This window comes from Enhydra lutris, unplaced genomic scaffold, assembly GCF_002288905.1.
Source record: "Enhydra lutris kenyoni isolate GAN:26980312 unplaced genomic scaffold, ASM228890v2 scaffoldscaffold24, whole genome shotgun sequence".
NCBI lineage: Eukaryota > Metazoa > Chordata > Mammalia > Carnivora > Mustelidae > Enhydra > Enhydra lutris.
Genome location: NW_019154108.1, coordinates 2101146 through 2117313, shown reverse-complemented (window position 1 = coordinate 2117313; position 16168 = coordinate 2101146). Strand labels below are relative to the sequence as shown.

General features: G+C 42.9%; 1 protein-coding gene across 1 annotated transcript in view; it reads left to right on the top strand.

Annotated features, from left to right (window-relative positions):
• LOC111150717 (kinesin associated protein 3) overlaps positions 1 to 6669 on the top strand; it is a 166606-nt gene extending 159937 nt beyond the window's left edge. Inside the window, exon 20 of the mRNA XM_022508269.1 lies at positions 6143 to 6669. Coding sequence (XP_022363977.1) covers positions 6143 to 6251 — 109 coding nt within the window. The 3' untranslated portion in view covers positions 6252 to 6669. The remainder of the gene's footprint in view (positions 1 to 6142) is intronic.
• The last annotated feature ends 9499 nt before the right edge of the window (positions 6670 to 16168 follow it).

Here is a 16168-nt window from a genome sequence, read left to right as displayed (position 1 = left end):
ATGGACAGCCACGATATTCTCTTAAATGTTCCCCAGGCTTTTGTCTCTTAACACCCATAGTTGCCACAGTTCTCTTGCTAAAACTCAGAATTAAGTTTTCCCCATTTTCAAGAACCATAGACAACTCTCCAAAGTGGATAGTTAGCCTGGCATCTGAAGAGCTTCCAAAGTCTCGCCTTACCCTCCGTTTCTGGCCTCATCTCCTGTCACCCGCTTTCTCCGTAACCCTAAGACTTCACGCATAAGCGGTTTCTGTTCTTCAGCGCCTTCTCGCGCGCTCAGGCCGCAGCATCCTTCCTCGCCTGTGAGTCCTTGTCTTGTAGATGCATCCGTTCACGCAGTGAAATACTTCTGAAGGCCCCTCCGTGCCCGCTACGAAGCCGGCCGCTGGCGGCGCAGCAGGTGACGGGACAGCGACTGTCTTTACCCCTGTGTGGTACTTACAGTTTCATAGGAAATAGAGTAAAAAGATCCATAGTGAGGAAGTGACAGACGCATTAAAATAAAAGTATTTTGGCGGTGCCTGTGTGGCAGTCGGTTAAGCGTCTGACTCTTGGTTTCAGCTGGGATCATGGTCATCAGGGTCGTGAGACTGAGACCCGCATTGGGCCCCACGCTCAGCACAGTGTCTCCTTGGGACTCTCTCTCCCTCGGCCCTCCCCGCCGCTTGCTCGCTAACTCTCAAATAAATAAATAAATCTTTAAAAGTATTTTCTTTAAAGACTTTCTAGCACCCTAGATTCTTTTGTAACAATTTATACATACCTCTAATATACTCTCACCATATAGTAAATATCTGCTTCTCCTCTATTCTTCTGTAGTAATTTATAAAAGTACTAGGGTAATACAACATATTATGGGAATTCTGTTCATGTTTAGTTGCCTCCAGTCCGTGGTCAAGGACCATGTCTTATTATTGGCTTCCCAGTACCACATTTTTCTTTTAACATTGACTGTCAACACCATACTTAACACATTGTAAGAACTCATGTCCATTTGGATGGATGGATGGACGGATGGATGGTTGGTTACAAAGGATCACTATTACATTGTCCTACTACAATTTCATATTTCTAAATTTCTCATGACAAATTATAGTTAAGCTGAAATTGCTGATCAATTTATAATCTTAGATAATAAAATACTGATTTTGATTCTATGATTGATATATTGGAATAATTGATCAAAAGAATGAACTCAAAAGCTATTATAGGATCATTTCATGCAGCTCTATAATATCCTGGAAAGCTTCCTCTGAAGAAAGTTAGCCTATGTTAAGTCCTTTCACTTCAGAATCCCAAAAGAATTCCAAACTTCAGTATTATCCTGTGGACCACAAAGATAGGCAGTTAATAAAAATCACTACCCTCTATCACTACCCTCTATAAATACAAATATATTTATAAATATGAATATTGTCACAAAGGATTTTATTTTAGGGAGAATAGAATTCCTGAAGAAAGACCCACACCAAAAAGATGAAATTCAACATGAAAATTTCATATGTGGGTCTGTGTGTATACATACACACAACTGCACACCCACATACACATTCAATGTGAGCCATTTTGTGGTAAGGACTCCTTTAAAAATTTGAGATCAATGAATTTTTAGCCTATGGTATTAGAGAGTTAGAAACAGGATCTCATTATATTCTGTGCTGATTTCAGACCATGAAATAAGTACAGTATCACATTATTTTGACTTCTTCATTTAAGATAACCATTGAAAAGTAGCAAAGTTGTTTTAGAGAGCAAATGTGATGGTAAACATCCCAGAGGCCATATCATGAGGATTGATTAAATGAGAATTGTGAAAAAGCCACATTAAAGAAGAATCAGTTTTCTTTTGTGGTTCCAGAGGGTAATTCTAGAACTAACAGATTTCAGATCAAGATACAAAAACTTTCGGGGCGCCTGGGTGGCTCAGTGGGTTAAGGCCTCTGCCTTCGGTTCAGGTCATGATCCCAGTGTCCTGGGATCGAGCCCCGCATGAGGCTCTCTGCTCAGCGGGGAGCCTGCTTCCTCCTCTCTCTCTGCCTGCCTCTCTGCCTACTTGTGATCTCTGTCTGTCAAATAAATAAATAAAATCTTTAAAAAAAGAAAAAGATACAAAAACTTTCTAATAGTTTGATGGGCCCGTGAATGGAATGAGCTACTTTGTGAGCATTCCCATTTATGGAGATGTTTGCAAAGAATTCAGTAGACCCAGTCAAGGATGTTGTGAATGGAAGTGTAGTTTAGATTATTTCCAAACATGTTTCCAAGTCAAAGATTCTGTGAACCTATGTTTGGTTCGAACTCGGCTTGAATTTACTTTTTGTTTATTTTTTGTAACATCCTCTGATATATTCGTTATTTGTTCTGCATTCATTTTCTGACTTGAGAATTTCAAAGAAGAGAAAGACTTGTGTTGCTTTTACTTAATTTTAATAAAATAATGATAATACTTTTCACTTATGCAGCACTTTTCATCCAAGGATTTCAAAGTGCTTTACAAATATGCACTAATTAAGCCTCACAAACAGCTAGAGGTAGGTGATTTCCTTCCCTCTCTACAGGAATGTCAGCTCTGGCACAGAAGTCCAGTCAGAGCCTCAGAGGCCTCGGACCCTTCCTGGCTGCCATTCCCCTTGTAATGTGCTGCATGGGAACTATCACTTGTCATGCCTGGATTTCTTTTTCTCCCTCCCTAAATTACTGCAAGTTTAGAAATACAATGAATGCTGTTAAAAATTTGTTTGAAGCCTTGTCACTATTACAGAAAATTCCGTCTCCCGCTTGCTGAATGCTATTAGATTTCCAAATGTTTGTTTAAAGATAAGCTTTAGATGTGATTTTATATTTGTTGTTGAATTTCAAATATAATTTTTTACTCATGAAGAATTTGTCACTTTCCTTTCTAGGTACCCCCAAATCACTGTTCTTGGGACATAAAACTTAGTAGCAGAAGGATTTGGGGGCCTCACCTTTCCTGGTTGTCTTTTCACAACAAACAGGAACCATTTTCTTTGAACTAGAAATAATGTGTTTTTAAGAAGAGATTGCATTTTGTTATGTTTGCTAATTTAAAGGTAAAAAATGATATCTGGACATTGAGGATAGTGGTTAAATGACACTACATAGTTCTACTTTAAAAAAGCGGTCTAGGAATGGCATTCTCTGATCTAGAGGGACACACCCTTTCTGCGGAGGTTAGGGGTACCAGGAAGAAAGCAAACATATGGAGACACATGTGCCGTGTTAGATTAAACCCAGTATAAACACCCAAATAGACAAACTCTCATCTGAAGGGGAGCAGTCCCACAGGGCAAAAGCGCGAACAGCAGCTCTGATTTCTCCCAAAGGAGAAAGTACATGTGCCCACACATCCCAAGAGAACATCTATCCGCAGGATTCAGCATCCTGAAAATCCAATTTCCCCTCTGTATTAGAACCAAACAAGACATTAAAGAATCAAACTATTCTGTTTCCGAGTGAATTTTATTTAAAAGATATTAATTATGTAGATATAGCTGATCTTTCATAATACAAAAGGACCTAGGACTTACATCAAAGTACCATCCAAACTGGTCAGAATGTTTCAGACCTAATTTTCTTTAAACAGCAAGTGCATCTGTGATACATGGTGGATAATTACAGAAAAACTCATGTTAAGAGTTTCTAATTTTTCTCCTTAAAATTTTTTCCCAAACAGTATCTGTGGAAGTCTAGAAACTTTGGCCTGAACACACTTTTGTCTCTGAGTGAAGTGCTGACCACATAAATAGAACTTTATTGAGTAAACTTGCAGTGTTCGAGATCCAGTCTTACCGTAGTGGACTTCGGGGTGCAAATTCTTACCAACAATGTGACTGACATTTTTTAAGAAACAGAATATCCATTTTTCTATTTACACCAGGCCAATTGGTTAATGTCTAAGTTTATCCTTTTTCCTGGTGTCAAGCCACATGGGAATACGATTTCCTGTTGGTCTTAGAAATAAAATACAGTTTTGCAATTTGAACGTGTAGTGACCTCAGGCTCTCAGAACTTTAGGAACCATTCCTCAATGAGCACAAGCCTGACGAAAGGTCAGATATTCCTGAGAGAGTTACAGGTCACCCCAAAGCATTGCTTAGGTGAGTTACCGACATTGGCCTCTGAGGAGCAATGTGGCTGCCAGCCTCCCCTCTGGGGACTGTCCTCTCGCTGCTCTTCACTTGCCTTCGCGTGTCTCTCTGCCGGTCTGCACTGCCTCTTGGTCCCAAATTCCTGAAAACCTCTAGGCTGAGAAAGACAAAATTAACTTGAGTTTAACCTAAGTCTCCTGCTATTCGGCTCAGAAGAGATGCTAAAAATCCAGCCAGTGTCCGGGACAGGTGGGCAGGAGATGAAAAAGGGAGGAATCGAAGGTCGTGAGCTGTCCCACCAGCGCAGTTGAGAGTTGCAGGGACACGTGAGTGTCTGCTGGCCTTAAGGGCTTCGGGAGAATAATGCCAGTGGCCAGCTTCCCTCGATTTTAACTGACACGGGTGTATCTGAGTTCATGGGCTGCATTACTTCTGAAACTTCTTTAATCAAGTTGCCTCTAGAGCAGTGTTTCCCTTCATCATAAAATTAAAATATCTTCCCAGGAGACCAAAGTACGAAGGACATGCCTATATTTCGCCATTTCAAAATAAAATTCAGACTTAAAAATGTCAGTCAACTTTTAGGAATTATAGACACGGGTTTTTATTTAGAAGGAGCCCAAAAGTTTGTTTTCTTTAGGATCACTCACTAACAAATGCCAACATAAAACTTTTATCTCAGAAAACCCGTTTCCCGGAGCAGTAAGTTCCCACGAATAATACGCCCTATACGTATCCTAGTTCTCTACATTTAGTATGCAGTCCGTCTCGGTGCACACATGCACACACGTGCACATACACACACAAGGTATTTAAAACAGCATTTTAATCATTACTTCGTGTTTTAATCTCATTTTGAGTTGTGAGAGGAAGTTAGTGCCTCTATATTTTTTAGTCATATTGAGATTTTGCTGATAAAGTATCTTTCCATCTAGTATACTCTCTAATATTAAAACATTTAAATGTATTTATTCTTTCCAAGTTTCTGTTTCTGCATTATAAATTGTTTCCTTTGATTGGAAATGAGCTCACTGGCATTCACTGCATGAGCTGTGCATGAGCATGTCATAGCTGCCATCTCCGCCTGACAAAATAAGTCTCTTGTCGTTTTGCTAAGTATTGCAGCATTCTCTGATCCTTAACAAGTGCTTTGGAGAAAAGATTTTAAATCTATCAGTAGATGAAAGAATAATTTTTAAAGTATTAAGGTTACCCATGCTTCAAATATCTTTATAACTCTGAATGTTATCTTTAGGCTTCTGCTATTTCCATAGAATAAACTGAAACAACATTTATAATTGTCTTACTGTCATTCAAAAGAAACATGTATGATTTATTTGGGTTTTTTAATTGAGGACTCAGAGAAGGATTTGCAGAACAAATCTGGCTAACTTAAATATTGTAAAATTCCTTGTCTTATTCTTTCAGTTTAGGCTTATAGTATGATTTGGCCCTAGGTGAGAGTTTACTGCTAAAATTCAAAATGCATGTCCTTATTAATAACACTGTATCTTCATATGAAAAGATGATCTTATTATGAATAATAAAACTCATCTTACTACAGCTTCAGTTTTATCATTCCCTAGCAGTGTGTTACTGATACTTGCCAACACATAAAATCTTTTCATATTCTAGCATAAAAGCCATATATGAATATAATTTATTAAAACTCTTCTGATCTGTCCTCCTTTTTGTCTTGAATAGCACCTGATGACAGAGGTTTCCCACATTTTTAACACATTGTTAGAAGTAAATATTTATTATGCACATATTTGTGGCTAAATTAATTTAACTAATATTATACATATTATATAATGTATATGTATATTTGTGTATATTTCATATATGTGTGTGTGTATACCTATACACACACACACACACACACAAGAGAAAGGCCTAATGATAGCCACATAAATCACTTTTGCTGCTAGGAAGAAAATCTTGGAGGTGTAAAGTTCCCAGCCTCCCCTTGGCCTACGTTGTGGTTGGGTGATGAACAATATAACTTATCACACCTTTTTCTCTTTTCAGCCTTGGAATGGATGGCTTTGGCCAGCCAGTTGGCATTCTTGGACGCCCTGCCACAGCGTATGGATTCCGCCCTGATGAGCCTTACTACTATGGCTATGGATCTCGATAAAGTCATCCCTTTTCCGTGTGTGCTCTCAGCTTAGAATAAATCTGTGTGGGTTGGGTTAACTTTGAATCTTGGCTAATAATGCATGTGGATATTATTGCAGGTCTGTGTTTTTGTTTTGTTTTTTATTTTCCCGTGTTGTTAGCTACAAATTAACTCTGATCCCTCTGTCCTCTGTTACGTATAGTTTGACCCTGTTCACCACATCTTGGATGGTGAATAACATTTCCCGTGTTATTCATAGAGATGCAAAAGTAAACTCTGAAAAGCATCCAGCCTGGAAAACACACTACATTATGTACATTGAGTGACTAATTTAATTTCTATTAAAAAGAAGGATAAAGTGCAAATGAATTAGTGAAAGTCATGTGTTTCTATGTAATGTGTTTTCATTGAGAGTTTCCTGCTTGTGTAGGTGCGTGTGGATTCTCTTTTCCCTGCGCTTTCCCTGTAAACTCAAGTACTCCAGGTGATGTGTGTGGCTTTCAAGTTTATGAAAAGAATATCATCCTTTTTTTCCCATGCCGTCTGCCTTTCCAGGGCTGCTTCCCAAAGTTAACTAGTCTTCAATGAGTAATGGAACGTGTGCCGTAGATTATGTTACATATGCATAGAGTCTCTTCAGCAACTTGAATTCTTGTCTTTCTGATTTTAAGGTAGAAAGCCTGAGACGTCTGGTAGTGCATGTGAAACTAGATTCGTATTGGGTTTTTAAATTTTACTATTCGTGTCATCTAAAGTATGGAAAAGCCATCTCACAGGAAAACTAAGGAACAGAATATTTTTCTCACCTGTTTCCCATTTGTTTTCTTGTTTTTGTAAGAGTTGGGTGGTAAGAAATAGACATTATAATTAATAATGAATTTTGAAAGCAACTCATTAATGTTACAGTGTTGGAAATATACTTGACAAACACAGCAAAACAAATAACCGTAACACAGAGATAGTTCCTTGAGTACCTGCTATGGAAGGAGTTATGTTAGGCTTTGAAGGGAATACACAGATCAAAAATAAGACTTCTGTCCTGGAATTTTAAAACCTCAGTGGTCTACTACAGTATTTATTTGGCTTGATTTATATTTTAAGCATAGAATAATAGAGCTGGAAAGGGCCTTTAAAATAACTCAGTGTATCTATGGATTTGAGAGACCAAACACATAAAAATTTTAAATATTGTGAACAGATTGTCTTAATCACCCGCTGTGTATCAGGAAGCATGTGTGCTCCCGGGGAGTGACCCTAAGGTATGATTCGTGTCTTCGACCTCACAACCTAATCGATCTTCCTGAAAGCACCCATTTATTTGTCCCAGTTTCCGTTTAACCACAGAGCATTAAAGCTGGAAAGAGCCTTTGATGCCGAGCCCTGTCCCACTCCTTCCGTTGAAGAAGCTGTGGCCAGGGGACACGAAGAGACGTGCCCAAGCTCGTGCGTTTGGTCAGTACGTGACGTGTCTCCAGTTTCCAATCCGGTAAACTCAAAACAAATATCCTGCCGTGTTATTTATGCCACATACAAAGTCTAGACACATGGAAGAGGCGACGTTAAGAGAAGGAGAAAGCAAACAGTCCGGAGCATAACTTCCCTCACGCTGTGGGGAGCTGACTGGGGAAGGGCGTGCGGGGCACTCAGGCCGTCCTAGGGCTGTGCTCGCTGAGGTGCACGTGCTTCCCTCCCTGTGTGATTGTTTTCATTATTTTAGGGCTTCACAAATTTTGAAATTGTGAACTTCCCATTCAGGCATGAGCTGATTTATCTTTATTTATGAAGGAAAGTTTCACTACAGGAATAAGGGAGAGTATCTGAAATTCTAACTTCAGAGAGCCGAAGCTTTCGGCCTCCGGCACTTTTAGAAGCACCGTTTACGGACGAGCGAGGGTCCTGGGCTCGCTAGGTGTGGCCTGCAAAGGGAAGTCACGTGCGCTTTAATAGCTGAACTGCCATGGCTCGAGGCTGCAGATGACTCTCCTCGGGAGCCGTTTGCTCTCTCAGAGCTCCCTGAGCTGCCCTCTCACACAGGGCCAGAACGACTTCCTCGGTTCTGTTTCCTTAATTTGTCCCCACCCTGCGGCCCTCGGTCACCTTCATTACCGTGGCGCCGCCCCCGACAGGGCGAGCAGCTGCTGTGTCCAGCAGGACCTGGGTAGGAGACGCCGTCCCCTCGCCTGTCCCCTGCCAAATGCAGGCGAAGCGCCTCCCACTCTCCTCTGCGCAGAACTGAAGCTCTCCAGCTTACCGCAACTTGACCGAAGCTCCGGGAATGACGCGCGACGAACGTGGCACAAGATGACCTGCCACTACCACAGTCGCGCTGTGACCGCAGCTGGCGTCGGGCTCCCACCGGCCCCGCACGGGGGCTTCACTCCAGGCCCGCGGCGGCGCGCTGCAAACCCAAGCCGGATTGTCAGAAGGTCCCACAGACAAGAACGGCTTTTCTTCAACCCAGCCGCACGCCCGCTTCTAGAGTCTTTGTTTCTTGTAACAAGATGAGTCTTTACCAGCTGTCTTGTCTCCAGTCATGAAACAGGATTCGAGATATATAAACCGATCTTCACGTTTTTCCCACGTTTCCAAGTGTCACCTGGAGGATTTTTCCTAAATCCCCCCAACTGCCTCGGCAAGTCTTCCCACATTCAAGCATTGGGGGTACACTGAGGTTTTCAGGGAGGTGAGTGTTAGGTCTTTTGTGTCTTCGTTGCTAGTTTAATGGGAATGTGGAAAATACTGATACCTCCTCAGATTTCAAAAATCGCACATACACGTTCTCGCCAGGTTATCGCCACTAAAGCGATAATGCGTTAAGCTTCCGTGTTATGTTCTCTTTGGAGTCCGGCAGCACCTCCCTGCTTGTCTGGAATAAAGACGGCCTGAAATAGAGAGGCACGAAAGAAAGAACATTGAGGAAAAAAAATCAGTAATCTGGAAGAAAAAGTCAAAAAGCTCTCTAAGAAGGCAGAGGACAAGAATGTAGATTAAATAAGAATAATACAGAAGGTAAAAATCAGAACACCAACATTTGGCTGGTAGGTTTTCCAATAAAAATCTTTTTAAAAAGTTACGGGAATGGTGAGCCTGGGTGGCTCAGTCAGCTAAACATCCGACTCTTCATTTTGGCTCAGGTCATGATCTCAGGCTTGTGAGATGAAGCCCCGCGTCGAGCCCTGGGCTCCGAGTTGGGCATGGAGCCTGCTTAAGATGCTCTCCTCCTTCCCTCCACCTATCTCTCCAAAAAACAAATAAATAAAAATTCAAAAAAGTTGAAAGATACAGGAGCAATAGCCAAAATAGAAGAAAACATCTCTGGGCTACAATGGATTTTTCCCTACAATACAGTAACCATTTTTAAAAATGGGTGTGACTTCTATTTTGATGTAATCTAGAAAATTTCTTGAGAAATAGGAATTTAAAATTCCATGAGAATCCTGAAAAGAAGGATAAAAGGAAACAGACGTCCTTCCAAGAAACGGACTGTCCTCAGGCTTCTGACGTTACATGACGCCAGCTAAAGAGCCTTCCCTGGCCCCGAAGGGAAGGGGACTCTCCCGGTTGCATGGGTGCCCAGCAGGAGTTAGATTTGTGGTGAACCGGTAACTTCTGCATATCTCCCACTGCTCCCCATTGGGAATGAGAGTATCCTTGGTGATTATCCTGTCCCTGTCCCAACCACTGGTTGTTGGGTAGAAGTGGACAGGGGAGGTAGCAGATAACCTCTTGCAGTTCACAAGTCTCTCTGAATCAAGAGGAACCAAACTCAAGTAGAACCTGAAAACCACACCCAGGAAGCCTCATCCTCTGCTGAGTATGATTTTGTGATGGTATCTTGCACTTCCAGCCACAGCCTAATGACATAACGTTAGGAGACTTTTGGGCTAGGAGGGAGCATGTTCTGTGTGTGAACAGAATGTTAATAATTGTGGCCCGGGGTGCCTGGGTGGCTCAGTGGGTTAAGCCTCTGCCTTCCACTCAGGTCATGATCTCAGGGTTCTGGGATCGAGCCCCGCATCGGGCTCTCTGCTCGGCAGGGAGCCTGCTTCCCCCTCTCTCTCTCTCTCTGCCTGCCTGTCTACTTGTGATCCCTGTCTGTCAAATAAATAAAATCTTTAAAAAAAAATAAATAATTGTGGCCCGAAGGCAATATGTAAAGACTGAGAAAGGTGGTCATGATACTCTTGAGCTCTTCCCACCATCAGACAGACTCTGTTTAATCACGTCTTAAATTTGGGCTCACATAACACCCAGCTTTGACCACCAGAACATAGCAGAAATGATGTCTGAGTCTAGGGCCTACAGGAGACTTGCAGCGGCTGCCTTTGCCCTGTGGTTTGCTCCCTGACACTGAAGGCTGTGGAGAACTTGGAAGAGAAGCCCAGGCATCTGAGCTGTCTCACTGGGGCACACCTCCTCCCTCCGCGGACAGCTCACCCAAATGCACTCTTGCTGGTGAGCTCAAGAAAGACCAGTAGAGGGACCGCCCGGTCAATCACAGAAAGCCGACTTTCTGTGAAAAGTGATAACGTGCTGCTGTTTTAAGTTTCCGAGTTCTGGGCTGATGTGGCAGGTGGTATTTTCAAAAGATGCCCGCCCCATGCATTCCGGCTCACATGCACATCTTCCAAAGTTATACTGAGAATTCTCCAGTTAAACACGGAATCCATACCCTTCCTCTTGAACCTGAGTGGACTTTTTTAAAAAACTCTTTCAACCAGTAGAGTTAAGCAGAAGTCAGAAAGACTTAAAGCTAAGACAAAGAAAGTCCTTTCAATGCTGCCTTGTTCTCTTGGGACGCTCATTCTTAGAGCCGGCTGCCATGATGTGAGAAGGCCAAGCAACAGGGAGAGGCCGTGTGGAGGGTCTGCAGTAGGTGGCCAGAGCAGAGGACCCAGCAGACAACCAAGCAGTCAACCGCTAAGGTGAATGAACCTCCCCAAGATTCCAGCCCCAGCTCTGGAGCCGCCCCCGCTCTGGAGCCACCGCAGCTGAGGCCTCAGAAGCCAAGATGAGTGCCCTGCCCCACCCTGCCCAACCCCTGCAGATTCGTGAGCAAAAAAACAGGTCATGTTGTTTTAAGCTACTAAGTTTGTGATGGTCTGTGACGCAGCAGTTGATAAACAATAGAAATTCTATCCAAGAGGGATCTATCCAAAGCCCTATACAAATCCTCAGATCACAAGTACTCTGCCCTCCTCAAGCCTCCTTCCGTTCTCCTCACATCTGTCCCCACCACAAATACCGTCCACAGACACAGAGATGATGAGTTCCTGAGTTACCACCTCAGTGAAGACTAATGGAGAACGATGTGCCACTCTGAAGTCTGAGAAATTTAAATTCATCTCAAGTTACTACAAATCATGATCTCTCAAGGCATTTAGAAATATTTTGATTACCAGAGGTCCAAATTACAGGACTTTGCAGTGTCACACACACAAAGAAAAGTACTTTTATTTGAACCTCATGACCACTCAATATAGAAACCCTGCAGTTAATTAACCGTGAAAAGAAATGTTTAATGTGAACATCACCTCTCTACTCTTTTTCTCTTCCAAGCCTTCATTCTTGCTGGGTTGCTAGTTCAGGGCACTGAAGTAAGTGATCTGCAATCTGGAGGATGGTAACTGCTACTCAAAACCAGAATAAATCTCTCTGATGAGTCAACTTTTTTCCCCCTTGCCTACAATTTTGCCAGTGTCTCAAGTCTGCTGGGTAATGAGCACTGGCCTAGTGCATCACGGTGAAGTCAAGCCCGCAGAGCACGACCATTACCGTTTGCGCCAGGTGGAACACGGAGCTGCCCATCAAGGCCTAGACCCCAGGAGGGCAGGGTAAGGAAGTGTTGCTTTTCTTTTTTTTTTTTTTCTTTTTAAAATTTTTTTTTAAGATTTTATTTATTTATTTGACAGATAGAGATCACAAGTAGGTAGAGAGGCAGGCAGAGAGAGAGGAGGAAGCAGGCTTCCCGCCGAGCAGAGAGCCCGATGCGGGGCTCGATCCCAGGACTCTGAGATCATGACCTGAGCTGAAGGCAGTGGCTTAACCCACTGAGCCACCCAGGAGCCCCTCTCCCCACACTCTCTTAACGAGATCACATCTTCATGTAATACGTTAAGTGCCCTTCCTTGCTCTGATTTCCCGTTATCAAAATGCCCTGCTTACCTACTTCATGTCGGGCGACTCTGCTTTCAGCACCTCTCTGCCTCATTCCCTTAGGTCGGTCTTGCTTTCCTGTTTCTTAGAGAACGCAAGACCAGTAAGCCCCTCCTCGTGCACTCTCGCCTCTTACCAAAGGAGCAGGAAGCAGCAGGGGTGCTGTCCTGTGCCTTTGTGACACAGGCCTCTTTCCTGTCCACTTGGTTGTACACACCAGTGTGGCCTTTGCTGCTGAGAATGTCCCTGGAGTCTATTTTCCCCAGACAGTGAGAAAAAGAAGTATATAAAAGGATCAAGAGTGAAGAAAACAGATGTTGCAAGAAAAAGGGAAAATAATTTTTAAGACCTTTGGTGTCAAAAGGAAAGGCGAAAGCTTGAAGGAGGAGCTCTGAAATTTCTGGGATCTGTTTGTACGCTTGTTTTTAAAATGTCTGCTGACCGTGGGACAGTTACTTACGCCATCCCTTTGTCCCAGGGACACTCAGTTGCCCCAGGTAGCTGCCGCATCCTCGATTTACAGCACAGACTCGGGTGAGCGTGTGCAGGGAGCAGGGGGAGTAACTCAGGAGACGAGGTGGCCCATGGTCACGCAGAAAGACTCGTGGGAGTGGCGAGGCACAGGGACTTTTATTTTTAAGGAAATGGGGCAAATAATATTTAACTTATCCTGAACTAGACGTTCAGCTTTGAAAGATAACTGAGAAAATAGCAGAGAATCACTTGTCATTATTTCTCGGATGAAGTGTGTGACATTGACGGAACTGCCATCTACACCTTATCAGGAAATGCCCACACTGACCCTCTAGTCATTCCTATCAAGTCCTTCACAGATGCTACTGCAAGCCCCGCCCCAACATTACCACCTAATGAATAATCATGAGCGCTGGTTTATAGACATAAGACTGCAAGAGCTTCCAATCTAAGTGTACATTTCAGCTCCTTATTCCTTTATTAACTTCAAAATTACAGAAGTAACATATGCTCATGGTAACACATAAAACTATATGCAGATACACAATGCAAAGGAAGGAATCCCCGGTCACTACCCCCCACAGGGACTGTTAACAGATTAGCGCATATCTTTTGATATTTCTATTCATTCTGTGAAAAAAACAAAATTCAACCAAGTAAATTTGGAGACCTAACTGGCTTTGTTAAACAATTCAAGAGTGGAGCATCCCATCTAGCAAGTAGAGAGGAGCTCTGGGCAGTTGTACAAAGTGGAAGGTTTTTATAGGAAAGGGGTGGGGCAAAAAGTTATTGCTAAAAAAAAAAAAAAGGATTCTTCCAGTCAAGATCACTTTCCTTTAGGGAGAATGACTGGGGGAGGGGTTTTTTGGTTTTGTTTTGTTTTTTAAAGATTTTGCTTATTTGACAGAGAGATACAGAGAGAGCACAGGTAGGTAGAGAAGCAGGCAGAGGGAGAGGGAGAGGCAGGCTCTCCACTGAACATGGAGCCCCATGCAGGGCTACATCCCAGGGCAGATGCTTAACCGAGCCACTCACTAGGAGGGGGCACTAATCATGCAGATGATCTCATCTTCCTGTGAGGGATGGAGGGTCCATGTGGCAGACCCACTGGCACCCATCAGAAAATTTCTGACTAACTCCTTAAGGCTACGTTACTGGGGAGGGTTTAAACTGCAGCTAGATTAGGCAAAGGCCTGGTTTGGCACAGCCCAAGTTACACCATTTTGGGCCTGTGGTTTTCTAACAATTCATTTATCAATACTTGTTGAGCTCCTGCGCTAGGCACTTTTCTAGGCACCTAGGATCAATCAATGAACAAAGAAGAGATTCTTTTCCTTGTGGAACCTACAGTAGAGGAGAAAGAAGCCATTCAAATATAATTTTTTTAAAAGGTAGAATGTAGTCTCTCAGGCAAATATGAGAGTCACAGGTTGATCACCTTTTCAGTGATGCTGTCTTCGGAGCTCCATCTAAAGTAACTCCCTTTCCTCTCCTGTCTTCTCCCTACCTTGTTGCTCACTAAAACATTAGCAGTATGCTACCGTAGTTAAGAATATGAAATCTGTACACAAACTACTTTATGACATTACCAGCTGTGTGTCTTGGTTGATATAACTGTTAGTGGCAGGTTCCTCCCTGGCTTCCATGCAGACCTTGGTTGTTGAGTTCAGCCAAGAAAGAATTCAGAGCCAAACTCTCAAGTAAGCAAGAGTTTATTATAAAAGTGAAAGTACATTCTCAAGGCAGCCATCATACTGAGAGTCTTAGTGTCTTTTCTTTTTATCCTTGCATGCCTTATGGGTCATAGGTAGGACGGTCTCCAATCAAAGGTATTTCCAGTCATCTGAGGGACTCCTCCTAGCTGTTGAGAAGGGGAGTTTAGGCCCTATATGGCCCTTGTCAGTACTGTCATGGCTGCCATCTTCCCTCAGAGGGGAGAAAACTGCAACGTAAATGTATTATAATTAAGGTATAGGTTATTGTAGGGCTGCAGGTTATAGGGAGGAATGCATGCATATCCTCCAGGGGTCTTTTCCAGTTCTTTGTGCCTTGGTGGTGGTCAGCAGTTTCTTGCATTTTTGTCTTTTTAATGGTTGGGAAGTCCTGGGGCACCCAGGTGACTCAGTCCATTAAATGCCTGCCTTCAACTCAGGTCATGATCCTAAGGTCCTGGGATCAAGCCCTGTATTAGGTTCCCTACTAAGCAGGGAGTCTGCTTCACCCTCTCCCTTCCCCTGCTTGTGTTCCTGCTCTCTCTCAAATACATAAATAATTTTTTAAAATGGTTGGAATGTCCCATCTCCTGATCACATCTAGCTAAGTACCTACTCTATCATAACCTCTCTGTACATCGGTTTCCTCATGTGTGACATGCTGTTGCTGTCTGGCTTAAATGAATTAAATTCCAAGATATGCTCTTGGATATTTGACTATTCTACACTGATTATTTTTAAGAAACTGCAAACCCAGGAGAAGTTCTGAAAACTGAGTAGAAGTTACCCTCTTGTAAGAGAGATTTACATGTAGAAGGGAAATGTCCATTCATAAAAAGGGGATGACCCTAAATCTCTAGAAACTGTTATCAACGGAGAAGGAATGGACTTAAACCTTATCCTTGTTTACTGGACTTTTGGTAAACTTCCAAAAATGCCCCCCGCCTCCACCCCTTCTGTGGAGATAGTATTTAAGGTGATGGTTTTGGTCATCTGGGGAGTTATTTGGTTTTCCTGGGTCTTTCCCATGTGTACAGGACGTATACATGTTATTAAACTTCTGTTTCATTTGATTTTCTCACGTCAATTTGTTAGTACAGCCGGAAGAATCTTGAAGGGCAGAGTGGAATTGCTCCTCTTTAACATCCTGTTTTATTTTTTACTAGAACTTAAATTGTACAAGCTGACTTTTGTTCATTTGTATTCTTAGTGTCTGTTTCTCCCCTTACCCGTCAACCCCTAAAATTTGAGGCCTGTGAGAACAGGGCATCCATCCCGCTTTGTCTGTGGATGTTTCCAGTCCGCAGAGCCGAGGCCGGCACAGTCGGGACACGACAAAGCGAGCGCTGTGTTGAGTCAGGAAACCGAGCAAGTGTCGGGAACGCCTTAGAAGACTCAGGGACACGCAGAGTCATTTGGCTCGTGTCCAGCTTCAGACAACAGTGGCTTGAAACGTGCAGGGGCTGCCGGTGGGGCGGGGCACTTTGTAAATCTGAGAGAACATTCCTAGCATCTTCGCTTAAAAAGAAACAGTCGTAATCGGGCCCTTTGAGCCCAGTTACTGGCAGTGGCTGTGTCTTCCTCCTCCTCCTC